Source organism: Xiphias gladius, chromosome 23 (genome assembly GCF_016859285.1).
Source record: "Xiphias gladius isolate SHS-SW01 ecotype Sanya breed wild chromosome 23, ASM1685928v1, whole genome shotgun sequence".
Taxonomy (NCBI): Eukaryota; Metazoa; Chordata; class Actinopteri; order Istiophoriformes; family Xiphiidae; genus Xiphias; species Xiphias gladius.
Window position 1 is genome coordinate 11,471,337 of NC_053422.1, and position 26,197 is coordinate 11,497,533.

The 26,197-nt window shown below is 42.3% G+C and overlaps 3 protein-coding genes across 5 annotated transcripts; 2 read left to right on the forward strand and 1 right to left on the reverse strand.

Moving 5' to 3' along the window:
• Positions 1 to 141: 141 nt before the first annotated feature.
• On the reverse strand, positions 142 to 11,273 carry srpx2 (sushi-repeat containing protein X-linked 2). Of its 3 annotated transcripts, XM_040119198.1 has the most exons (12): positions 11,127 to 11,273; positions 9,414 to 9,575; positions 9,074 to 9,224; positions 5,654 to 5,731; positions 5,210 to 5,401; positions 4,509 to 4,685; positions 4,038 to 4,161; positions 3,832 to 3,953; positions 3,528 to 3,707; positions 3,090 to 3,223; positions 2,878 to 2,999; positions 142 to 348 (listed from the first exon to the last, which is right to left on the reverse strand). In XM_040119198.1, exons 2-12 carry the CDS (start codon positions 9,414 to 9,416, stop codon positions 168 to 170), a joined length of 1,464 nt encoding a protein of 487 aa, XP_039975132.1. In that variant the 5' UTR covers positions 9,417 to 9,575; positions 11,127 to 11,273; the 3' UTR covers positions 142 to 167. The 3 variants fall into 3 exon arrangements, with proteins under 3 accessions (XP_039975132.1, XP_039975134.1, XP_039975135.1); XM_040119200.1 differs by having other exon boundaries at positions 9,074 to 9,575; XM_040119201.1 differs by lacking the exon at positions 9,414 to 9,575 and having other exon boundaries at positions 11,019 to 11,273.
• Positions 10,654 to 16,324, forward strand: tspan7 (tetraspanin 7). Its single transcript, XM_040119202.1, has 8 exons — positions 10,654 to 10,800; positions 13,348 to 13,536; positions 13,623 to 13,697; positions 13,788 to 13,883; positions 14,274 to 14,429; positions 14,597 to 14,680; positions 15,296 to 15,380; positions 15,597 to 16,324. Exons 1-7 carry the CDS (start codon positions 10,714 to 10,716, stop codon positions 15,362 to 15,364), a joined length of 756 nt encoding a protein of 251 aa, XP_039975136.1. The 5' UTR covers positions 10,654 to 10,713; the 3' UTR covers positions 15,365 to 15,380; positions 15,597 to 16,324.
• Positions 16,325 to 19,408: 3,084 nt separating this feature from the next.
• Positions 19,409 to 20,946, forward strand: mid1ip1l (MID1 interacting protein 1, like). Its single transcript, XM_040118996.1, has 2 exons — positions 19,409 to 19,539; positions 19,914 to 20,946. Exon 2 carries the CDS (start codon positions 20,007 to 20,009, stop codon positions 20,496 to 20,498), a length of 492 nt encoding a protein of 163 aa, XP_039974930.1. The 5' UTR covers positions 19,409 to 19,539; positions 19,914 to 20,006; the 3' UTR covers positions 20,499 to 20,946.
• The last annotated feature ends 5,251 nt before the right edge of the window (positions 20,947 to 26,197 follow it).

Genomic DNA, 26,197 nt, shown 5'->3' on the forward strand with positions numbered 1-26,197 from the left:
TCAGTGTTGTATAATGATCACATTTGAACATGAGGGAACTGCCTTCGTGTCCTCTTTTCCTTCCTAATGTTCCTTTGGACCGGGCTTCTGTCTCAATTTCCCTTTTTCACCTTGTGATGACAATACTGATGAGTTTATCACTGTGGCAACCAAAGGGGTTTATTAAATTAATCACAGAAGTCTCTGTGGAGCTCGAGCCTCTCTCGTTCCTCTTCATCCAGCAGGAAGCTGTCGATGTAGGAGAACAGCTCATCTGAAGCCATCGGGGCAATGAAGCGCTCTCGGTCCAGTCCCAGCTTGTCAAGTAGCACAATGCTGAAGTAGGATCTGGAGATTCTGAATGCTTGTCTGCAGTGAAACAAAATGCAGCAATTAAAGGGACAATATCGCATACTTTGATATAAAGCGGCAACAATTACTATATCTATAATAATGCCCAGCGCCTATGATTCTTTTTTTGTGTCTTTTCAGCTCATTTTTTAGGTTTTCCATCCCACGGCTTTGCTGTTTTGGTTCACTCTCACTGCTCTAATAGCGTTGTTTTCGGCCATAGCAGGTAGCTGTTTTCAGTTAAAACACGACTAGGTCAAAACCTAGTATATGGCTGTACCACCCTTTATCTGTTTGCTTCTCTCCTACTCTCTGTGCTCACATATACAGTAATTTAATACAGCTGATTTCCCAATAAAGCTGTTCTCACTTACATGTGTTTCTGTTTCTGATCTCAGACAACGGAACAAATATGAAAGAGACTGAAACACGGCCCATGAAGACTAAATGTTAACCAGCAGTCACGGGCCAGCCATTTCCAAGCTGCTGCGCTGCTCTGCTAAAATCCAGATTTTTATAACTGCGATGTCATCTGACAAAATCACCATACACATGAGTTAAAGAAAACGGCTGCGCTGCGATTTTTGGCTTTATTTACTTGTAAAATTATTATTTAGAGAGAGAGTTGGAGGCTCATTCACGTCTGTGTCAGCTGCCGTGCGTCCAATTGAATGATACACATAGAGAGGTGTGCCTGCAGACAGAAAGCCCACCCCCGCGCTCGCGGGGCTATAATGGCGACTACCTATTACGGAAAGTAGCTAAGGTTTGTCCAAAAAGCCGCTATATTTGTCGCTAGGTGCTTTTCTGAGGAAAACTCTCTAAAGGGGTGTGAGAAGTCGGTAAATCTAACGACAAAGGCGCTTAGTTGGCAACACTGCCTGTAAAAGACCCGCCGATGACTCAATACAAACTTTACGCCAGTTCATTGCGAAAGAGCAACGGCCAATGGTTTAAGTCCAACACTCGGCCGGCCGACCCCACGGTCTAACGACAGCGCTCAGTCACGTGGCATTCGGCTGACCAATGGTGTAACTATCAGTCAGCGAGTCAGTGTATAGGGTAGGCCGAGGAGCTCAGATAGCCCACTGTACACTACCTGCTTGGAACCAAACAGCAATGACTTTGTAAGGGAGTAGCTGGTGAATATAGTGGAGCATTTACTGGCTTAAGAGCCAAATAATTCCCTCAGGAGTTGGTGGAGACCAAAAAAAAAAAAAGCCAAAAAGAGGTTGAATATTGGACTAAAATTCATCAGGTGCCAAGAAGCATGACTCCAAACCAAGGAATGTTGATGTTGCTCCATAACTGCATTGTGTAAATAAATGACTGTTCACCATATCAACATAAAAGGTGATGAAATGTTGGTGTTGTATCGTGCTGTCCCGACATGGCCAAAAGAATGGGATATTGCAGGTTTACAGCACAATTATTTTTATTTAATTAATATCTGGCCACGTGATGACAGCGGAGCAAGCTGTAAACACAATACTGACATTATCTCTTTGTAAAGTTGATATCATGACATATTAACAAACAGTTGCCTATACCGTACATCCAGCACTACCAAATTTATTTGGAGTTATGTATGTTGCACTGGTGCAGAGGTGGTCGTATGTCTCAGGTCCTGTCTCTTTGGTGGCACCTGGAAGTTGTTTAACATCCTCCCAGATCCATATTCTTCCCATATATTGCATACAAATGGGGCTATATAAATAAAACTGATGTGACTGTTTATGGTCCATCATTCAGTCTCTTTTTAGTCATTTTTTCTCCACCAGCTAACCAGCAGCTAAATGTTCCACTATGTGCACCAGCGAGTCAGTAATCTGTCAGGAATCTTTTTTCCGACTGCTTGCGCCTGGAAACGACGCTAATGAGCTGAAAGACTTTAAAATGCTACACAGATCTGAGGGAAACTGAGCTGCTACAAGCGACCCTTTTATATTACAAATAGTCATTTGATCCATTGTTAATGTAAAGATATTGATCGACGTAGCTTTAATCTGATGGCTGATGGCTTCCAGGACCCTCTTTGTAATGCTCTCTTGCCTTCATTTATGGGAATATCCTTTCGACAATTAGTCCCAAAGAATGACCCTGTTCAGATGTATACACTTCTCTCAACTACTTCTACTGTAATGGCTGCCTACATTTCCCAGACTGCTTTGTACTACACTCAAAGAATGTGCCTCACTCAGCTGTGTGTCCGTGTAGAGACTGAAAGTTAGGAAGAGATTTTCCAGTCTGGAAAAAGTGAGCAGTGCCCCTTACTCAAAAGTTATTGAGATGCTATTTTTAACACTGTTAATCTTTCGAGTGGACTTTTTTTCCTTTTAATGTCAAACTAAAAGAGATTCCCTTTTTATTAGAAGGCTCCTGACATTTAAATTAAAGAGGAGAAAAAACTCCGTACTGACAATGTGAATAGGACTTATATTAAGTCATGTCAGGATGGAATTTTTCAACCAAATTAACATTTCTTTTTTCCCCCCAGAAGGAACCGTGAAACTGCTGAATAACTAAGTGATGAAGTATCTCTATTACCTCAAACCCTCAATGACTGCAGAGCCAAGCAGACTCTCTTTAATGCGGCCTGTCTCGCGAGGCGGGGAGCCCAGGAGCTCGATCACGGTCACATGTCGCAGGTCTAATCCACAGTCTGCTTTCTGGTAGAAACAAGGAAAACAGTTTTTGAGACTCTTGATGTTTGTTAAACTTCCTTAGACACTGCCATTTTGGGCAAACGCTTTCCTCACTTGTATCATGACGTTCTGCAGTCGGTAGTCAGGGTCAGATATGTTGGGTGCAGACATGATCAGCAGCCTCCTCTTTTCGTAGAACTGATCCAGGAGATCCGAGGCTGTCTTCACATCTGATTTAATCTCCATTGCTACAAGCACACAAGCAGTCACAATTAAATCCTGCATTTAAACCCTCTTATATTATAATTTATCAGTCATAGGGGCCAATACTTTTACTTTTGATACTTTAAAGTACATTTTGCTCCTACTCATAGTACTTTTACTCAAGTAAACCTTTGAATGCAGATAGTTAATTGCAATGGTGCATTGTATTTTCATATTGCTGTGTTGGTACTTTTACTTAAGTAAAGGATCTGAGCACTTCTTCCGCCACTAGTACGTACTGTATATGCAGCAAATTCAAAAGCAAGTTCATGCAGACTCAATACTCACAAACACACTCAGCAGGGCGTGCGTCCCAGTTGCGGTTGAACTGGCAGACACGACTAGATACCCCCTGCCGCTCATATCCCCCATCACAGTGGTATTCACATGTCGCACCGTAGTTATTGCCATCAGAGGAGCAGGTGAGGTAGCCGTGCAGAGGCGGAGATAGTTGTACACATCTCCGCACTGTAAGGAGAACACCGTGGAAATAAAAAAAATGTGTCCTGCTGTAAGTCATAACGCTGTCTTCAGGTTAATGGGCAGTATTTAAACTCATTTCATAAATCAAAATGTAGGTTTGTCAGTTTACCCTCAACACGGACAATAAACTTGCAGGCAGCTCTGTTCCTGGCGTGATCGTACACTTTGTATCGGATAATATTTGGTCCTTCATTAAAGTCAGTACCTGGCTCCTGGCCCACTAATATTACACTGCAGAGACACAAGTGAAGACCAAATGTTTAATGCCATTTTAAAGGGAACAGGAAAGGGAGGCAAAGGAAAGGAGTGACATACTTGAGCGATTTATCAGCAGTATCTGTAGCAGCGGGGGGGTCCCAGGTTACCCTGGCAGTGAGTTTTCCGGGCTCGGCGACCTTGAGTCTGGACGGAGGACACTTGATCTTTGGAGGATCAGTATCTGAAATAAACAGTTGGGAAATTAAAAACAATATTAAGTATAACAGCAGCTGTCACACAGAGCGGAATAGGAAGACTGAAAGACAGAGGAGATGTCTGTTTTGGATTTAGTCCAAAGAACAGAGGGAGAAGGAAATATGCTTGTTTTTGTCGGAGCAGACACAGAGAAGTGGGCTTATGAAAGAATGATGGAAAACTGGAGAGCAACACAGATGGGACTAAATTAGGTCCATGTTATGGCAGTCAGTTAAATCTCTAGTTGACAGTTCAACAAATTATGCACAAGACTTACAAGTTAGAACATCTGGTTAGCTTTACACGTATCTGCAAAATAAGACTTTGACGTACCGGAACAAACTGGCTGCGCTCCGCTCCACGACCCCCTGTCCTGACAGGTGCGTGAGTGTTCCCCCTCAATGCGATAGCCGGGGTCGCAGGTGAAGTCACACCTGGAGTCTACCACAAAGCCTTGAGTGCAGGTGTATCTGCCGTGTGGGATGAGGGGCAGCACATGGCAACGCATCTCTGAGGAAACATCACCACAAACACATACAGACTATTGAGTGTGGGGGTGGAAACAACCAGAGAATCTTAAAGGCTGAGGCTGGTGATTTTCTATATTTTGGTTCTTGTCAACAAACCCCATGAAAGACCAAAACCAACAATGTGTTGATCCCTCTCGCAATACTTTCCAACTTCCCCAGTCTCAACCCCAGGCCCATTCATTCCTCCACAAGATTATTATTTTCCTAATTACCTGGGCACTGTAGGTTTTAGCAAATGTTACTCAAACACATGTAAATATTGCATTTGATGGGGACTATTTTCAGCAGTGGATTAATACACATTTTGTATTAGCAGGATGCCGTATGTGTATCACTGAAAATAAATAACAATGGAGCTCAATGGTACAGAGGAGTAAGCTGTAATAGGCTTTGGATACACAGACGATGCCTGTTTGTAGGATCAGTTCACTGTTGGTTTTGGTCTTTACATGGGAGATTTGCTGATATTGAGACGACACAGAATATCACAAAGTGTCTACGTACTGCGGCAGTAAGAGGTCCCAGACCAGCGGCGGCTGGCAAGGCACTGAATCGAACTCTTCCCCATCAGTCGGTACCCTCGGTCGCAGCTCATCTCGCAGCGGGTGCCCAACGTGCTCCTGTAGGCCCTGCCTTGAGGAGAGTGGCAGCTCACCTCGCCATTGGTCAGCCTCACAGAATGACACCAGTGAGGGTCTGTTTTTGAAGAAAAAAAAAAATCATATTTTACAGAACACATCCCATACAGTTTATATCTCTTATCTATCTTTTCTAACTTATAGAGACATTGCGTCAAAATCTCTTATGCTTGGATACCAGAGGCGTTAAAGGGATAGCTTCCGCAGTACGAATGGTAATACAGTCCAAAGTAGTACCTAATACTGTCTGATGGTACTGTATATATCATCGTATCGCCCACCCTCAGTGAGTGTGTGTTTTTATACGCACTTTTGTAGTCCAGTTGAGGAGTGTAGTCTTGCTCTGTAAATTCATTGTGGCCGTCAAGTACTGTGGTGCCAGAGCCAGCTGAAACAACAACAACAAAAAAAACTGTTAGACATGTGGAAACAGATGATGGACAAACTGTTAACTTTTTTTTTTTTTTTTTTTATGTGACCAAGATGTCAAACGTGGTTTTCTGGTCAGTCAAACATTAAGTGTCATTAAGCTTCTGTATCCCGAGTGTTACGGCATATAAAGGTCACGCAGAGGCAGGTGGACATGCAAGTGATTCTCCCCGCACAATCTCATTTCCAAATCTTCCTTCTCAGGTTTCCTTTCACAGGAGCTCAGTAACATTCCCGTCCGCAGACACCTGGATTTGCAATCAGTGACTCCGACGGGAACTCCTCAGGGGTTTTTAACCTGAGAGCAGGGCGAGAAAACGGGGAAATCCTGCAAATGGTGCACAGATTGTGTTGTTTTCTTGAAGGGACAGAAAATAATGTGGATGTGAGTGGAGAGACAGAATGTTAGGCTTCATCTTGTAGTGTTTTCTGGCCCTCATTATATTGCGCAACTTCTCACTCGACAATAGCATGCTCGCCACATGTTAGGACGAACAGCGTGTTTTCATTACTGACTTGGCGGTGGTCCCTCTTACTCATCTCTTTCAATGTAATAAGCAGCATGGTTCATGTACTGTACTCTGGCCTTCACTGGGAATTTTGTCTCCACACTCAGTCCTTTTCACCGCCATCCCCCTTCCTCAGCAGTTGTGGTTCAGGCACATTATCCGTTTTGAAATTCCCGGAAATGATTCCATGTTTAGAAACCAAGGGGGCCAAACTTTCCAGTCTGTCAACCTCCACCCCCCGTCTTGAGTCAGTTCCTGTACTGCTTCCTTTGCTTCGTTTCAGTTCTGCGTATTCTCTGGCACAGTTGCCCTCAGCCCATGTTAAGTTCACTTTAACGCGGCCTATAATAATAATAAAACTTGGGCACATTGGGCTTCCCTACTCTGGAAGCCGCTCCGGCCTGTTCCAGTGATGTGCGGGTTAAACCTACCATCAGCGTTTTTTCTCATAATGAGCCCAATGTTCCACTCAGTGACATTTCCCCAGTACCCCTTACACAGAATTAGCCACAGAGGAAATAAACAAGCTCAGCTCATCAGTCTCATGGTCTGCACTGCAGGGCTGAAGGAGAGACAGACAACAGACGCTCCTTCAGGAGCTTGACAGTTGAAAATCTTTTTTTTTTTTTGTATTATTATTACATGAAGGTAAAACTACTGCAGTGGGGAAAAGTAATGAAGTGGATTTACTCAAGTACTATACTTCAGTAAAATGTTGAGATACTTGTACTTTACTTGACCATCTTATACGACCTCATACTTCAACGCCACCACATTTCAGAGGAAAATATTGTACTTTTGCTGGTCTGCCCAGGGGCCCATTTTCTCATAATCTGTCTGTGGGTCTCATATGGATTTGGCTTGTAGGTCTGCAACTAATGATTATTTCCATTATGGATTAATCTTCCAATTATTTTCTCAATTTATCTCTTTATCTATAAAATGTCAGAAAATAGTCTTGTCAGAACTTCCCACAGCCAAAGCTGACTTCTTCAAATGTCTTGTTTTGTCCGGCCACTGGTCCAAAACCCAAAGACATTCGGACTGTCACTGTTGTATACGACAAAGGAAGAACAAAACTCTGCAAAAAGCAGGGTCTGGTTGGGGCCTTTGTCACGTTGCATATGTCTGAGATGTGAGCAGGGTCACCAAAGATTTCCCCTCTAAACTTCTCTGATTATTTTATTTATTTGTTTATTTAAATCCATGTTTACGGCCCAAAAAGGATCCAGCATATAACAAAAAAGCAAAGATTTAGACAAAAGTGCAAAATATATATATTTTTTTTTATGTTTTTTTTTTTTAATTGTTGCACTGGTACTTTTACTCTGGTAAAGGATCTGAATACTTCTGCCAACACTTGGCTACTAGAGGGTGCAGAATACCAAGACGCTGACACAGACTGTACATCAGGCACCACTCAGTACTGACTTTACCACAGAGACTTTCGCACCGTTGGCAGAGTGAGTCCACGCAGCAGGGATAACTCCCCCCCCAGAGCACTGTGTGTAGTTCGACAGATGCCGCCTGTTTGGGGTTTCATCTGATGACAAAGCAGAGATAATGACCAGAATCCTTTCAATCACTCCACCATAATCTGAGCTCATGTGTGCTTCTGTGTGGATCTCAGGTCACGTCATTGTCTTGCAAGATTAAAACGAGGGCTTGAGCGCACTCGGCCCAGAGGGGAGGGGGGCTCCTCAGTAATTAACAGCCAGTGATTGGAGCCGAGCTGTAATTAAACTGCCTGGTCAGCAAAGCAGAGAGAAGCACCCGGAGAGAGGGAGTTCAGCATTTTAAATTCATTTTGAATGGATTGCGGCCAGTTGCGTGTTGGGAGATGTTGTGGAGGAGCTGCATCCCAGCCTCTTCATCCCTGAAAGGAGGAGTGGGCTCCATTTGCATTCACCCATTCACCTCAAAAAGTGCGCACATCTGCATCTAATACCATTGTTATTACTCCCGAGATGAAGGTATTTCCCAACTGCAGGGAAGGAAGACTGATGTTTGAGAGTCTTCAACTGTCTAGCAATCCATTACACATGACATATTTTAAAAATCCTGTTGACTTACTTACTGAAATACTCACTTTACTTGAGTATCTCTGTTTCAAGCCAATTCACACTTTTATTTGACCACATTTCGGAGGCAAACATTATACTTTTTACTCCACTACATTTATCTGAGCGCTGTGGTAACTAGTTACTTTACAAATTAAGATTTTACATATGAAGATCTTATAGAATCTGATGCATCCCTATAGATTAAACTACTCAACTGTATATGAAATTAGAGCTAAAACGATTAGTCGATGGACAGAAAAATAATCTGTGACTATTTTTTTTCGCGTAAAGATTTAATGGTTCCACCTCCTTGAACATGAGAGTTTGCCGCTTTTCGTTGCCTTAATTGACACTAAACCGAGTAACTTGTGGGTCTGAAGATGTCGCTTTGGGCTTTTTGGGCGGAATTTCTCTCCGTGTTTTGACTTTTTACAGGCCAAACCAAATCAGCACATCGATCAATAGTGAAAATAGTCATTGGTTGCAGCCTTTTATGAAACAGTTAAAAAAAAAAAAGTGTTGCACCATAACCAACTACAATAGCACAATGCTGCCTACACACGACTGCATCAATAATCCAATAATATACTGTAATATACAAGTATTTTAAAGTACATCTTTCCAATAATACGTTCATACTTTTCCTTGAGTAAATGATCTGACAACGTCTTCCGCCGAAAAGCTTTGAATGAGGTTTCTTTCTTCTACAGTTTGGACCCACGAACTCACCTGCGAAGGACACGATGAGCACAGCAACGATGCGGTTTAGGGGCATGTCAGAAACGCAAAGGTGTCCCTGGAACTGGAAAACCAAGGTTGCTCTCTCGGGTTTTTGTGGGGTTCCGAACCCGGAGTCCAAAATCCTCCACCCCCCCCCTCTCTAAAAAAATAAAATAAAAAAATAGACAAAAGTACAAAGTTATAATCCAGCGAAAGTTAACAGCTGATACGAGGAAACTTCACTTCTTCTTCTCCCGTCAGAGTCTCCGCAGTTTTGTTTTGTTTTTTTGTTTTTGGGGGGTTTTTTTTGGTTTTTTTGGGGGGGGAAGAAAGGATCCTTCTAGCTCACCATCAAACACCAACAACCACTTGGTGGCACTGCCGGACCTCCCGCGTTTGTGTGCGTCCTCCCACCGCTGCATTAAAACATGACGCTCCAGCCATTTGGTCGCAACCCGAGCCCCTCGCATAAATCATACGACCAGAGTAAAGATTAACATGGGCCACGGGTCTACACACAGATAAAGGTCGACAGTCAGTGGGGAGAATCCCTCCCTCTCATATTTCCTTGGAACTGATGGTGTGGCTAATGAGATCAGCAGTGATTCAACATTATTAATTCCCCCTGATTACAATACTTATGATTTATTCCTCTGGTGAATTATTCTTTTCTGTAGTGCCATTATTTATGGGAACTTAGATGTCTTGTGATTTTAACCTCATTACGTTATCGCCAACATAATATAATACAATAATATAAATACTTAAAAATGTAAAATTAATACTTAGGGTTTTTTTTATATCATATATCATAGTAAGCCAAAAATTGTTGAACTGTATTACATCATACAGAGATCTGTTTCCGTTATTCAACCTTCCCTGGCTGATGTCAGTGGGGTGGACAAAATAATAGAAACACCGGTCAACACAGTTAAGCAGCACCACAAGCCGCAGCCGCCAAAATGAGCACGACGCAGTTTCAACACAATCTGGACATTATTGGAGGGTTTATTGCAGAAATGATGTAGTAGACTACGTTAGTTTTGGCTAGGTGTACCTAATAAACTGACAACTGAGTGTATATAAGAATTATATTAATACGCCACTCCAGGGCTTTTGTAAAAATAGAACTAGTACTTTTGATACTTTAAGTGCATTTTGCTTATTATACTTTACTGAAGTTTGATTATAAGTGCAGATGTTTTTTTAACCTGTACTAGAGACATTTTGCATTGATATAAGCTATTGATAACGAGGAGGAAAGCCTCTTTAACATGGCCCCTTTTTTTTTTTTTTTTTTTGCCTGTCAGGGTTCACGTGAGTCAGTTGTTTTCAGCGCGTGTTTTATTTTGAAATCCGAGCCCGGCGGTGATCCGTTTCAGACGTGGCTGCAGACTCGACGCTGGTCCGCGCGGAGGACTCAGTCCCCTCAGGAAAGTGAACCTGGGTTAGTGACGACACTTCCGCCCCTCGTCTTGGATTTATCCCCGAAGTTTTTTTTGTTTTTTTTCTCTTTTCCTTTTTTTTTTTTTTTTCCTCCTCATCTCTCCTCCAGGGCGCTGTGAAGTGAAGTTTTTCTCTCTTTCTTTCAGCCCAAAGTAAAAAACAAAAAACAAAAAAAAAAAAAACAACAAAACAAAAACACCACAATGTCGCCGCCGTCTCGACGGCTTCAGACGAAGCCAGTGATTACCTGCCTGAAGACTTTCCTCATCTCCTACAGCCTCATATTCTGGGTGAGTAGCAGGACATGTAATGGGGGACAACAAGCTAAAGGAGCAACAATGGGCTAGAAGCCGCGGCGGTGCCAACGGGGCTAACTACATCACCTCCTCAAATCAGGACGGAGGAAAAAACGCAGGGAGTTTAAACGCGTTGAACAAATGCCCGTGGGGTCGAAGTGGAGTTAGTGTTGTGTGGACGCAAAGAACCACTTTGTCGAAAATGTACCGACCGTCGGGGACGCCGCGGCAGACGTTTGTGTCGTTCAGCCACTCGGAAAGTAGCCGCTAGATATTTTTGTCTCAGTGACCGAGAAAAGCACTTCGCCTAAACAACCTACGGTGTAACCGGGCCGTTTAGAAGTGACACATTATCCACCGAGGGCTGGATTGAACCCTCGCTCTCTCGCTTGTTGTTCTACGGTCCAAATTAATTATGAGTAACGTAAAGCTGCAACGAGCGGTCGGTTAATCGATCGACGTCGACTGACTGAACATGAATCGGTTACGCGTTATTTTTTGATCATCGTTTTTAAAAAAAAAATCTGTTAATGTAGCCTCATTGTGTGGTCTATAAAATGTCAGAAATGGCCAAAAAAACCCCAAAGATATTCAGTTTAGAGCTGCAACGACTATCAAATTGTAAGATAATTTAATCTTTTAACCAATTTGAGCAAAAATGCCAAACGTTTGCTCATTTCAGCTTCTCCGATGTCAGGATGTGATGTGGGGCTTAAAGTCAATGATTTTTTTCATTATCAGTGAATCTGCTGATTAGTGATTAATTGCTTGGTCTTGGTGAAAATGCCAGTACAAATTCCTCTAGCTAAAGGTGACGTTTTCAAATGTCTTGCTTTGTCTGACCAGCTGTCCAAAGCTCAAAAGATTTGTTCGGGTTCATGATCACATACGACAAAGAGAGGTCATCTATTCTCACATTTGAGAAGCTGCAACGAAGAAATGTTTAGTATTTTTACTTGAAAAATGATTAAGATTAATTGCTTATCAAAATAGTTGCTGATTAGTTTTTGTTGATTGACTTATTAGTTAATAGATGAATTGTTGCAGCTACAATTTGATGCTTTGGTCGAACGAAATAAGCAATATGAATACAGGAACCTTGGGCTGCTGGAAATTATAATAAGCAATTTCACTATTGTCTGATTGTCTGTTTATTAACAAAACGATTAATCGAGACAAGAAACAGCAGAACAACTGATCACGAAAATAACTGCTAGTTGCAGCCCCAACTACATGTAAGGAAAATAAACACGAGATTGTATTCAGACGAAAGTGAGCACTTATCGCTCCTCCTGTTAATCTTTGTACTGGGCAAACAGCTATCTCAGGCTGCGGCGGCTGCTAACACAAAGTTCAGGTCAGTGCTTTTATCTGACAATTTACTGCTCTTGGCTGGTTGAGCTGATGCCTCCCCTCAGGCTAATGACTCATGTGGGCGGTGTTAAAGGAAAAGATGATGAGACGATTGAAGCACAGCAGGCTGGGGCTAGTGGGGTACACCAGGTGTCTTTTTCCTATAACGCTGAGAGGTAATTAATCTGCAGCATGTGCATCGTGTATCTTATGGATGACACAAGTGCAAGGAGCGTTCAGCAACTATACGGTGACTTTGTACGGTACGCATCTTGTCTCGGGGCCTAAATATCCTCCTCTAACTCATACGCTCCCCTTCATCTGCACTTCCTCCCCCGAGGAACAGTGTAGATTTAATAAAGGAAATCAATAATGGAAATTGCGTTTTTCTCATATTCAGCCCATCGTGATTCTTAATTAAACCTACCCTTGATATTTGCCAGATTTAGTGCAAATCACTGGTCTATCTGAGGAGCTGTGTATGCATGATCACTGCTTGCTACGCAGCAAAGATGAATATTTTCTAGAGCTGTGTTAGGAGACCTGACATTTGACATGCAGAGCGTTTCCACCAGACATGATGGAGGAAGTTAACTGGTGTAAAAGACTGGATTTCAGTCAGGGTTGCAACTAATGATCATTTTCATCATCGAATAAGGCGAGACAGGTATATTCTTGATTTATATATTTGATTGTTTAGTCAATAAAATGTCAGACAACATCACAAGACATCTTCAAATTGCTTGTTTAGTCCGAACAGTCCAAACCCAAAGATATTAAGTTTGTGATCATATATGACAAAGAAAAACATCAAATTCGCACATTTGAAAAGCTGGAACCAGCAAATATTTGGCATTTTTGGTTGAAAAATGACAAACTCACAATTAATTTAGTTCATGATTAATTTGACGGTTTTACTTGTCTGAATGTTAATCTTCGCATTTTAGCTCGTAAACATGAAGTGATTCTTCAGTTTTGTTACTTAAAGTCATCGACAGCAAAACCGTAGATTTGACCATTTAAAACGATTTGGATTTGATAAAATGCTACTGAACCACGGGGTGGTTAGGAAGGTGGGTTTGAGCCTTTAATCTTAGGTTTTGTCTCAGACCCGGCCATAAAAACCCTCCTGGTCTTTCTGTGGGGCTCTTTGATGCTGGAGCTGACTCGCCCTGCCGTCTCCTTCAGTTCACAGGCGTGATCCTGCTGGCAGTCGGGGTGTGGGGGAAGGTGAGCCTGGAGGCCTACTTGTCCCTGGCTTCTGAGGAGAGCACCAATGCACCATATGTCCTCATTGGGACCGGAGCCACCATTGTTATTTTCGGACTGTTCGGTTGCTTCGCTACATGCCGCGGCAGCCCATGGATGCTCAAACTGGTCAGTGAAGGAACAGTAACCCCTGAAATATCCCCCTCAGATGTGACCTTGTATAACTGTTTTTCTCCCTCGTTTTGTTTCTTCAGTATGCCATGTTTTTGACCGTGGTGTTCCTGGCTGAGCTTGTGGCAGGCATCTCAGGCTTTATCTTCAGACACGAGGTGAGTTACTGGTGCAAAGCAATGAAATATTTCACAGACGGATCACGTGAGCCCATTTAAATATGTTCTACTTTGTTTTGAATTCACCAGATCAAAGCCAAATTAGGCAGTGGCTTTAAAAACGCTGTGAAGTCCTACAATAGCACCAGCAGCAGCAGCACTGCAGTTGACGCCATCCAGAGGACTGTAAGTAAGGGGTTTTCGACCGCGCTAACAGTTTCGTTTTTATCTGACTTTGTTTGCGTCTCGCTGTACAAACTAACAAACTCGTGTTTATATAAGAATATTTCAGAGGGTAACTAAACACTGAACCACAGAGAAGCACTGCTGCAGCTCTCTCTGTGGGTTTAAAATGTCGAGCAAGTTGCTCTTGTAACTGCAGGTGTTTTCCCAATAGGTGATCGAAAACATCTGCAGTGACATCACTCATTGTGCTGTGGCAAGAAACCCAACATTCAGCTGTTTTGTTTTTTTTTTTTGTTGTTTTTGCATTCTTAAAAATGCTTTCCGACCCACTTTTCTGTTGAATAAAGAATTTTGTTACATGTATTTTGTCGTTGGATTGATTCTATGTAGTTGCAATGCTGCGGGGTGAAAAATTACACTGACTGGAGCAGCACGGCTTACTTCAAAGAGAAGGGGATCCCTGCCAGCTGCTGTAAAGACAACACCAAGTGCTCACCGGAGACCCTGAAGGACCTCGACAAGGCTGCGAAAGAGGTGTACACGACGGTGAGTTCACTGCCCACGCCGACGCTAGATATTATGAAGCCTCAAATCAGTCATGTTGTGAAGTGAATGAAGTGCGTATTGGCAACATGCACATCCAAAACTGTCCAGCTGGGTTTGTAGAAAAACTTTGAAAGCCATTTATAAATCTTTCTTTTTCTGCTCTGTAGGGCTGCTTTGCATTGGTGACCCATGTGATGGAGGCCAACCTGGGCATCATCGCAGGGATCTCCTTTGGGATTGCATTCTTCCAGGTACATCACATGTTGTTCTCTCAGATATTTTGTCTCAGAACAAACGGAGCCATGTTGTGCTTCTGGTGGTTTCAAGTACAATTAGTTTTCCCAACATCAAATCTAGTTTTTGTAGCTTTGGCCATCATTCTTACTGGTTATGGGAACATTTTACTCACAAATTTTATTGTTGAGATGTGGGGGTTGCACTGACAAAGACGGAGTCTACTTGGGCAGCAACTGGACAGATGACTTTGTGACAGCCTAGATGATATGAATGTTGAAAGCAAGCAAAGAAATCAAGCATCACATTGTAAAACTCGGTACAGCAGGTCAACGTTGAACCAGATAGTCGCTGTGCAGAATCAAATAACATTTACAGCGAGTAATAACTTCAACTATGACCTTCAGTTTCACTTTGAAAAAGTTGTTTAGACAAAATACAGTAGTTTATGTTTACAGTTACTGATAACCTGTCTTGAGCACTGACCTGGTTGCTCTATGCACTCATTTCGTTTCATACAAGAAGATTAATTAATTTTTTAAAGATGAATTTGGTGTATCTTGATTGGAATTGTGTCTGCGTTTTGACCATTTGTGTTTTTGTTTTGTTTTTTTTCATGTCTTTCCTCTCAGCTCATTGGAATATTCCTGGCCTGCTGCTTGTCTCGATACATCACCAACAATCAGTATGAGATGGTCTAACAGTGACCTCCCACAGGTAAGACTTTTTATCGACAAAGTCATTGAATCTTAGGGAAGTGAGCACTGTGGTTCCTCGTTGGGAGAATGAATCAGATACAGATTGTGCCAAACACAGATTGTGAACTTTGTTGCCCAAGAAACTGCAGGAGGAATTTGATGATCTAACGTTCAAATGCAAATACAAATTAGCTGTTATTATAACAACCTGTCTGCTTTCTCTCTGTGTTTGCAGGTTACTGATGGGCAGCTCCTGACAAAAACTGAGTTAAATGATACTCCTGTGATTTTAACATTGTGTTTGTATGCGTGTTAGTTATTACCATTTTAGAGAGGGGGAAAAAAAACCCACTGCTGCTTCTTTTATTCAGTCTCACCAATGACAAACAAGCAGAAGGGAATCACGAAAAAGGAAAATCAAAAAGGGACAATACCCGCAGAGTAGTTTGACCTAAAGAAACATTTTCAGAGATCAGTGTTACTCCGGGGATTTAATTGGGGAATTTCCATCAAACATAGATGTCATTACATAGGTGTTGCTTTCTCATTTGACTCTACCAGTTTCTTGTGTCTTTGTATAATGCAGTTGCCTTATTTTGTAATTTAGCCATAAATAGTCTGTAGCAGATGAAATCTAGACAATAAGCTGATAAATGTTCATCTTCTCTGCAACACTAAGTGAATTTCCGTGTGTGAAACCTATTTAACCGGAGAGATGGAAACAAGAGGTCGCCACCCTGAAATCAAGTACGTGTGATTTACGGAAAGGACTTCGGAGTTGTGTGGAAGAGGAGCCTCGTTAATGATCGTGTAGGCCAGTATTGTTGAAAGCCTGTGTTCGTGTGTGCCAATTACAGCTGCCTAGCCACCTTCATATCACAGTCTCCAGTGTTAAATTGTTACTCTTTTGTGGATGCATGTGAAATACTTGAAAAAAAATAAAGATGAAATCCAGTATCTTTACCAAAGGCAGCTCAGGATGTGTCTGTGCCACAGCGGAGGTAGATGTTTTGGGCAGACGAGCATGACTCAGTTATTTGGGGCCCTTGGGAGGGATCCATACAAAATACGAGATGTGCAGGGCATATAGTTTTTCAATATGCAGGGCAACTTTTAATTTAACATCAGCATAATATTTAAGGATAGGACAGTATTAAATGTAAAGTTTCGATAATCTAGTGCACTGTGTCGGTAGTAGCTGTGGGTATTAATTTATTTGGATTAGAAGCCTTGGCACCTTTGTCAATAATGGTATGAAAATAGGTCTACAAATAATGTGACTATTTGAGAAAAATATAAGTGCATTCAGATGTCTATAGCCTAAAACGTTTTTTGAGAAAGAAAATGATGGCTGTGTACCGTATGATCACACAGGAATTCACTGTTCATTTCACTCGGTTACGACAGAGCCCAGAAACGAAGATTATACTAATCGAGGTAACACCATAAATCACACAAGATGTATTTAATTCGCTCGATGTTTATTTAAACATCGACTGAAAACAGTGTCGGTTACCATATGAACACCGAGTCAGGTTCTACTTGCTGTAATCATTTGCCATGTTCATACTGGCCTACCGTGCTTTCAGTGTAAGAGATGGGGGACAAAATCCAGAGGCTTTTTTTTTTGTCCTGCTGAAATGTGTTTTTCTGATGTTAATATGAGGCTTCAGCAGGCTGAGTTAGTCAAGTGGATGCCTTCCAAAGTTACAGCCTTTCTAGTGCAAAATCCCCCCCCCCCCCTTTGTTTCCCCCCGACAGCCTTTCCCTGCTGAGCTGTAGTGGAAGGATAGTACCAAAAAGAAGGAATGTTTTAACTTGAAACTCTGGAAGATTACCACTTGATCTGACTAACTCAGACTGCTGAGGACTTTTATGAGTTTCAGATAAAATTATCAAAACATGTTGGCACAAAACGAGGACTGTGGATTCTGTCGCCCATCCCTTTCTTCATTTATACAGCGTAGGTTGGCTGAGCATACATGCTCTTACACAGCAGCACCATGCTCACAGTTAAAATAAATCACAGGGAGGCAAGAAGGAAGGACAAACACTGATAAAAAAGAAAACACGTTTAGACAATGTAAAACGTGCAGCCTCAGTGAAAGCAGTCACAAGCAGGGCGAGAGCGAGCACTGAGAACGTTCTTGAAGTCGCAGGGAGGCGTAATGTTTGGATTTTTAACTGACGTTGCAGATTATTCCATTAAAATTGCTGCGCTGACAGCAAAGGCGGTCTTTCCCAGATCAGTTGTGGTTCATGGTTTCCTGAAGCATCAACCAATCACGCTGGAGCACGTTAAGTATGGGCCAGAGTGCCAAAGCAGCATGGAAGAGACAGAAGAAGGCAGTTTTCCACTGACTGCTTTGTCGATACATAACTGCCAATGTTTCTAGCGTCTCTCAGACAGGGAATGTCGACCAACTTTGTCATAAGGGTAGCAATGGTGAGTGTTATAATTAACTCCAGTGATAAACCTGAGGGCAGAGTGGTAAATGGAGTCTAGGGGCCTCAGAGTGGGGACAGCAGCATGTTGATATATGACCTCCCCATAATCCACGACTGAGAGGAAAACTGGTCTTTCCACAGCTCAGAGGGAAGCTGCCTTCGTTACCGCAGAGAAAGCCGAGCTTAGAAGAAGAATCCTTTATTCTCCAAGTACATTTTACACACACAGGAAATTTGACCTCTGCATTTAACCCAGCCGTAAGTAGTGAACACACACGTACTAGGAGCAGTGAGCAATGAGCACACAAACACACACCCGGGGTAGTTAAGGGGGGTAAGGGCACTTCAGCCGTGGCTGTTGAGCGAGGGGAAAACATTTCTCTAACCTCTAGGCCACGAATTGTCACATGATGAGGATTGTAACGTTTTGCGTGAAATCTGTCAGCTGTTTTTCACGGCCTGACAGACGATGTTTGGTTTCACTTCTGCCCCAGTCGGGGATCGAACCCCCAACCTCCTGGTCCCGAGGCTGGTCATCAGACTCAGATACACAGTTTGATATACATACATACATACATACATATATATATATATATATATACATATATATGCATACATACATACATACATACATACATACATACATACATATATCTACATATACATACATACATACACATATATATATATATATATATACATACATATACATACATACATATATACATATATATGCATACATACATATATATCTATACATATACATACATACATACCTACATATATACATATATATGCATACATACATACATACATACATATATCTATACATATATATATACATATATATATATATCTATACATATATACATATATATATATCTATACATATATACATATATATATATATCTATATATATATATATAGATATATATACATATATATCTTTTCATATACATACCAACATACATATATATACATACAAATATACACACACACACACACACACACACACACATATATATATATATATCAGTGTGATGGTGGGTTTATGTTCAGAGGGGGTTAAAGTTATCGCTGTAAAAGCGCTGAGCTGACAGAGTCTAAACACCAGGTGGCAGTGCTGCGCAACATTAAACGGAAGCAGTTTCAGAAAAGAACAAGCTCATTGTGGACTTTCTCATTTTTATGCCAAAGACAACTCGGCATGACTTCGTTTCCTTTGTGTGTGTGTGTGTGCGTGTGTGTGTGTCTGCAAAGGCGAAAAACACCTGTTATACTACACATTTGACAAATCCTGACGATTGACGCACAATGCGCACCCCCGCTAACTACGCACACTTGTACGAGTGTTGCCTTCAGGATCTGAAACGGCCCCGGAAAAGATGAGAAGCAAACAGGGTGCAGCTAATTACAGACAAATCACGGAAAAAAACGTACATCTGACTGACAGCTGTGAGGCGTTTTGTCATTGGTCGGGTTTGGATCAGACGCTATTTGAACCCGCCTACGTCCTCCGTGCTGCCCAATCGGCTCTGACTTTTTTTTTTTTTTTGTTTCGTCCACCCCCCAACCCGGCGTCTCCGGTATAAAGGCGAGGGTCAGCTGGCAGTCAGTTGGGGAAATTTTCATGTTCCTTCCCGGCGGGCGGTGTGCTGATCCTGAGACGACTTGGTTTATCTAACCAGCACGCCAAGAAAGCTTTTCCTCAGGTTACTTCGTGGTTCAGGTCAGTTGCGCATCCTTGTAATCAAAGCCTCCGTAGCGAGGACTCGCGACCATTTCAGTGGCGGAGAGTCAAGGTCATATTGATGTGACTACAATGCGGCAAAAATTTGAAGGTGGTGGTTCGCGTAGTAGTCGAGATGTTGTGGGGTTTTCTTTTTTTTTTGGCTGCTTGAAAACGGTTTGTGCTCAGTGGATGAGAAGAGAAACAAGCTGCCTCTATTTCATCATGTTTCCTGCAACCTGGATGGACTCTAATGGGGAGGGGGGGCAGGATATGAGTAGTTACCTTTTCTGTCCATGCTGAGTGTGTAAACCTGCATTTCCAATGGCGTGCACCTTCCCTGCGTCCTCATGTTTCCTCCCTTCCCCTTGCAGATCAGCCACCTCCTGAAACATCAAGCAGCGCTGCCTTAACAGCCCCACCTGCCAGCTCTTCACTGTAACCAAGCCAACCTAAAGCCTTGAAAAATGATGCAGATCAGCAGCGACTCCGCCAGCAACAAGCACTCCCTCATCAACGTCATGCACCGCTTCATAGCCGCCGCCAACAACATGGACGAGACCATCATGGTGCCCAGCCTGCTGCGCGACGTGCCGCTGGAGGAGCAGGCGGCCAGCGAGGTGGAGGCAAACAATAACAATGAGCCGCCGTGTCCCAACAAGCAGAGGGACATGTACGAGCACTACCTGCTCCTCAAGTCCATAAAGAACGACATGGAGTGGGGCCTGATCAAGAGGGAGATGAGCAGCGGCGCCAGCTTCCTGGAGATGGCGGTGAAGCAGGAGGAGCAGCAGCCGGTCACCGGGGACCTGCTCCCGGACGACAACTCGGACCTGGAGCATCAGTTTCACTATCACCTCAGAGGACTGTTCGGAGTTCTGTCCAAGCTCACATTGCAAGCAGACCACCTCACCAACAGATACAAGAGAGAAATCGGAGGAGGAAACTTCATGAGATAGAAATCCCTGATGTTGGCTTTTTTTTTTTTTTTTTTTCTCTCTCTCTCCCCCCACCCCTGACTGCTTGACTTGCAACAATGGGATGTGTTGAAGGGCCCCATCTCTTCATCATAGATCTCAATGGACAGTGAACTGACCAGGGCAACCACTATGTGACTTCTCACTCCTGTGTAGCGACACTCCAACTTCCCTCTTCTCCCCCCCCAGACCAAACGTACCTGAAGCCAGTGACGCCCGCAGCACACGTCTACCTGCGCCTGCCTGTCAGCGCAGCGGCCGACACGTCGTGCTCGGTGGAGGTTAATCGAATCTGTACCCCAAGTCCAAATGAAGCACAGCTCTGGTTTATGCAGAAACTCGCCCTCCCCCTTGTCTTTCGTTTCAAATTTGAACACTTGTCACCAGATCGATGTGTCTGATTGTGAATAAAAAGTTTGCCTGTAGGAGATATTGAATGCTGGTTATTCTGTCCCTCCTTTTTAAAATATACAGAATGAGATGATTTTTAATGCTGAGCTGAAGGGCTCTTACCTGCAGAAGTTTAAAACTTTCCACTTGGTGTTACTGTAACATGGTGTGCCTTGACTTTTTGTATACTGTCATGCCCTGTTCAGTTAACTCGCCATTGTCTGTCTGCTTAAGTGGCTCATTAAGGTGTTCATGAGGAAATGGCTCATCTGTTTGTCCCAGGGATATTTCAAAACCAATTTTATATTGATGCAGAAATGCAGTAAAAGTGAAATAAATAATTGGAAACTTTATTTTCTGGCTCAGTTTCTTTTGTCACTGTCAACAGGAAGGATGTTGGAGGTGTTGGTGCCTTTTCTGATAGCAGCTCATGTAGAAACATTTTGTGTTGTGGCTTTTTTTTTTTTTTTTTTTTTTCGATTGTCGTTGCAATTTAGCATCAAAATATTGCAATTCAACTTAACCTAAACTTTGAATGGCAATGTTGGCGTTTGGCCGTATTCCCTTTTTATAGGTTAGGTTAGCTTATCTCAAGACAAACTACAAAACAATTAAATATGCATTTGTGCCTATATTGTCACATGCATTACAAAGTGTCTGGATGTATCAGTCCACAACCTATTTTTGCACTCGCTGCTTAATCTGATAAATTTCTTGACATTTACAGTCTGCTAATCATCTGAAATTGTGGGAATAATAGCTGAGAGGGCCATAAAAAGCTGTAAAGTGCAATCACCTACCAGATAAGATTTTATTTTGAGACAATAAACTTGATTAAAAAATAAATGGCACCTTGGTGGCACAGAGAACATGATCTTTATAATCTCTGGAGATTTACAGGATATCAGTCACAGATTTCTGCAGCTCTGTCACATTGAACACGATGGCAGTGGAGTATAAATGAAACATTAAATTGATGTATATGTTGCTCAAAGTGGTTGCCCCCATCAGCTGCCACATCTATCCATCACCGAGTGAAACCCTCCCCTTAGCAACAGCTCCACCAAAAGCAGCCAATCCCTTCGCAAAGGGTTTTTTTTTTTCTGCCCCCCTCTCTCTCTCTCTCTCTCAAAGGCACAGCAGTGATTAAGAGATTGTCGTGTGATGAAGGGCACCCAGGAAGTGAGCGGAGGGCAGACATGGTCAAACAAGCCGATGCTCCCCTGACCAGCAGCGGCGAGGATGCCGAGGGCAGAGAGTTTGCATAAAAACTGCTGCATGAGCCCTGTGGTGAGAGGCCTGCAGTCCTCTGCTGTTTCCACTCACAATGGGCCATACAAATGGCTGCAAATCAAAATGGCTGTGCTGGTCAGCGTGCCTCAGCCCACTCAGATTAACTGGGTCAACCAAACTGGTGACAGCTGGTGACACAGAGAACTTCAGTCGAAAAGGGGTTTTTTTACTCTCTCTCTTTACGGCAAACTAATCTACATATTTACTGGTCATTTACTCTGTTATTGAGTCCAAAATTAAAGCAGCTGTAATCTATATCTCTAGAATTACAACATATCACATGACAATGTGAAAACAATGTGACTTGAAAGTCGCTCGAAATTATGTACCTACAAATAATTATCACCTGAACCTGCAGCTCCCCTCGGCTTTACGGAGCCTTATAACACGTTTCAGCTCATTGTTTAGCTGTCCGCCCCATAACTTCAGCGTCTTGGTTGACTCTGACCGCCCTTGTAGCATAATTTTCGGCGGCAGCAGCAGGCAGCCGTTCGCAGTGAAAAAGCCCTAAAAATCCAGCGTACACCACGGTGAGAGACTAGCCGGTGAGCATGGCAGAGCTGTGGTCACATCGTGTTTCAACTGCCACTGTGGAGAAAAAGTTGGTTTATCATTTATCCACTTTTGGTGATGCTCCTTTAGAAGTTTCAAGGTCTCTCCCAGGGCCTTAGACGGATGCTTTATGAGTTCGGGGGGGGGTGCGGCTATATATTACCATAAATGGAAATAAGCCAAGCTATGTCTGAGCTTCACTTTATGACCAGTGCATGGACAGCGCCTGAACATTATATATGTTTCTATCCGATTGGATGATGTGTTTGGGTAGAAGTAAAGATAACCAATTGGAACTAAGTTCTTTGTCTCAAGAAACACAATAAAAATGATTGTAAGACTCTTTCTATTGAGAGACTCTCCTTTGACTTCTTGTGATAAGGTTTGTTTGGTTCCTCTATTGTAACTTACAATATATTTCACTTTAACCCTATCAGTGTTTTGTGTGTTTAATTGTGGTCAGAGTCTTTTAAAGAAAATCTTCCACGGCTCTAACAAATGGCCAAAACTTATTGTAGGTTTACAGCAAGAGTTTGGTATTTTGGGAAATATGTATGTTTGTTAGAAAAATTAAATTGATTCCACTCTCATATCAGCAGGCGGTTAGCTTGGTTTAGCATAAACACTGGAAACAAGGGTGCACAGCTAGCCTAGCCTGTCCAAGGCGCCATAAATCTCACTAATTAACGTGTTATATCTTTTTTTGTTTAATCTGTACAAAAACCAAAGTGGAAAAATAAAAACAATTCACCCTTTTACAGGGTTCATGTGCCTGAAAATTGCTTGGCTTTTAGCAAATTTCCAGGCAACCAGCAGGGACTCCATGAAGTTACTGCCCCAGGCCAATGAATAGTGCTGCACAAGACCCGCTGTAAAACAAGATACGTGTTAATCAGTGATCTTAACAAGTGCTGGTACACGAAATTTGTTAACTTGAGACAGAGCCAGGGTGTTTCCCTCTGTTTCCAGGCTTAATGCTAAGCTAACCAGCGGCTGGCTGTAGCTTCATATTTAATGTACAGACAAGAGAGTGGTTTTCTCGATCTACAGTAACTTATCAAGAAAAGGAATAAGCATATTTCAAAATTTCAAACTGTTGCTTTGACGCTACGATTTATTTAACTCACTGGTAACATTATTCTAGTTTTAAGAGGTCAGGAGGAAGAAAGTGCAAAGAGTAGAATATAGAACTAAATAATTTGTTTAGACAGATATTTCTTGCAGTAAATGAGTGACATCTCTTCAGATTCATGCTTAAAATGTGTACTTGCGATTGCACACTCTCTCCAAAGAAACCTCCAAAGGCTTGAACCATGACAGTGATATTCTGTAATACAGCTCTCGCTGCCACTGCACAAGTCTCCCCAGTCCCATTAATGCATTGGGAAACCTGAGAGCAAATGGTTGTTACCACTCAGTCTGTGCACTGCAGATTTGAAATGGTTCCAAGTTGTGAGGAATATGTGCTGTTTCATCATGCGCAGCAGACATTTACAGAAGTGAGAGTGTGAAGTATCAGAGTCCACTTTATTCTTAAATGTTGAGTAGCGTTTAATGTGCGGTATAAAATCTGCTTATGCTACACGCTTATGGCTTTATAGAAATCTGGACTTTAATGTCACGGGGTGTTTAGATATGATGATATTTTTTTAATGCTTGGGGAGAAGTGGGGTGTTGCAAGGGGTTTTGGGTTCAGTGTAACGTGACGGACAGATCTTGGGACACGGCCGACATTTGGTGTTGAAAGGCCTCTTGAATCTCTGTGTGGTTGGCAGGTCTTTGCCCTGCCCTGCCCTGCCAACATGAGGCTGCGTGATTACAGACTTGGCAGACAATGGCAGCGTCTGCACGCTGTCCCTTCCTTGGCAACACCCCGCTTCGCTTCGGCAGCACTGTCTGTTTCTCAACGGCTCTAAAACTCCTACCTGACCTGGCAAAAAAAGCTCCAGACAGCCAGACAGAGCGAAGATGATTACTTTATGAGGCACGGGTCAATGTGATGCAGTTGCTGGAGGAGGGTGACACCTAAGGGTCAATAATGTGGCACTAAAAAAGGGCGTGTATCTGCACCTACTGTACAAACATATATCTGGCTGCCATGCCTACACCTTGTTAGCTCTTATCACCTGCTCACCTTTATTCTACACTTTTCTGTGGGCTCAGTGCTGCTCCCTGAATAAACACCCGAATGCATACACTCTATTGTTGGCTTTGATATACAGGAACGTGTCTGCGAACCTTTGGGTTTACTGTGAAAACCAACAACAGAGATTAATATGTGAACCTGAAACTGTAAGTGAATTTGAACAGAACTAAGAAAACATTTGCTCAATTTTCAGAGGCCTGCAGCAGATGTTTAACCTACTGGCAGTGGTGGGGGAAGTATTGTGAGCTTTCAATAAGTACATTTTGCATATAATAATTTTAATAAAGTAAGATTTTGATTGCAGGATTTATTCGATTATTGGGTTACTAATCCTAATTTATAGATCAGTTATAAGGCAATAAATAAGAGCAACTTTTGTGGAAAATCCTCCTTTATCCTGACACTTTGCTCATCTGTAAAGCCGGCTCTTTGATTCACTGGGGAGACCTCTCCAATGGAAAGTTTGACTGCTTATCTTCTGAAAAAAAAGGGCTGCAGCACATCTGGACCAAAATCCATTAATAAAGGGATTAATAACCTTTACAGCTGCAGACTTATTATGATACAACCATTTGTTAACATATACATAGAGTTTGACTTGCTACTTATATGTCTAAAAAACTTAATATAGTCCAAAAAAATTAGAATTTTTTTTTTTAATATTCATGTTATAAGGAGCTTTTTAAAATTATATTTTAAAAATGTATAAGTTCCAGTTCTGTTGTTTAAATAAAGACTCTCTGGCATCAGTGTGCCCCCATTTAAATAAAATGTTTTGGTAAAAACATGGCAGTGTGTTTTCTATTCAGACCTTATGCAGTTATAAATGTCGGTAAACCATTAACAAGTACTAAAGGTTTCTCAATTTGCTGCAAGTAAAGTCATTAATAAAAGTCTACAGTTGTAAAATAAATTTAATGATCTGCTTATAAATGGATGATAATTCAGATGTCCGGCAGCCCTTTTCCAGAGGATAGGCAGGCTATTGGAGAGGTCTCCCTAATGAATCAAATGAACTTGCTTTAAAGGAGGATGTCCCACAATCTGGCAGCCCGAAAGCTGTTCCTATTAATGGCTTATAACTAATCTATAAAGCATTAGTAAAAGTGTTATTAGCCAGTAATAAAAAAAAATTGATTACAATTACAGAAAGTGGTACCAACTTGCTTGAAGGGTCCCTCAAGTGGGTGTTCAAGTTGGTCCCAGGCTAACTGTTGCCTGCGATTAAAACCAGTTTGTTTTCGTGTAACGTGATGCACGTCGGCGTGAGCAGGGGAGTTTGCCCCGCTAGGCACTGCCA

Bases quoted from the DNA above. Each gene is read 5' to 3' on its own strand.
- srpx2 (XM_040119198.1), bottom strand. The intron at 3,954-4,037 runs GTATGTCACTCC...GTGTCTCTGCAG, and splicing joins ACTGCTGATAAATCGCTCAA to TGTAATATTAGTGGGCCAGG. The intron at 349-2,877 runs GTAATAGAGATA...GTTTCACTGCAG, and splicing joins GCAGTCATTGAGGGTTTGAG to ACAAGCATTCAGAATCTCCA.
- tspan7 (XM_040119202.1), top strand. From the start codon at position 10,714: ATGTCGCCGCCGTCTCGACGGCTTCAGACGAAGCCAGTGATTACCTGC. The intron at 13,884-14,273 runs GTAAGTAAGGGG...GATTCTATGTAG, and splicing joins TTGACGCCATCCAGAGGACT to TTGCAATGCTGCGGGGTGAA. The intron at 14,681-15,295 runs GTACATCACATG...CTTTCCTCTCAG, and splicing joins TTGGGATTGCATTCTTCCAG to CTCATTGGAATATTCCTGGC.
- mid1ip1l (XM_040118996.1), top strand. From the start codon at position 20,007: ATGATGCAGATCAGCAGCGACTCCGCCAGCAACAAGCACTCCCTCATC.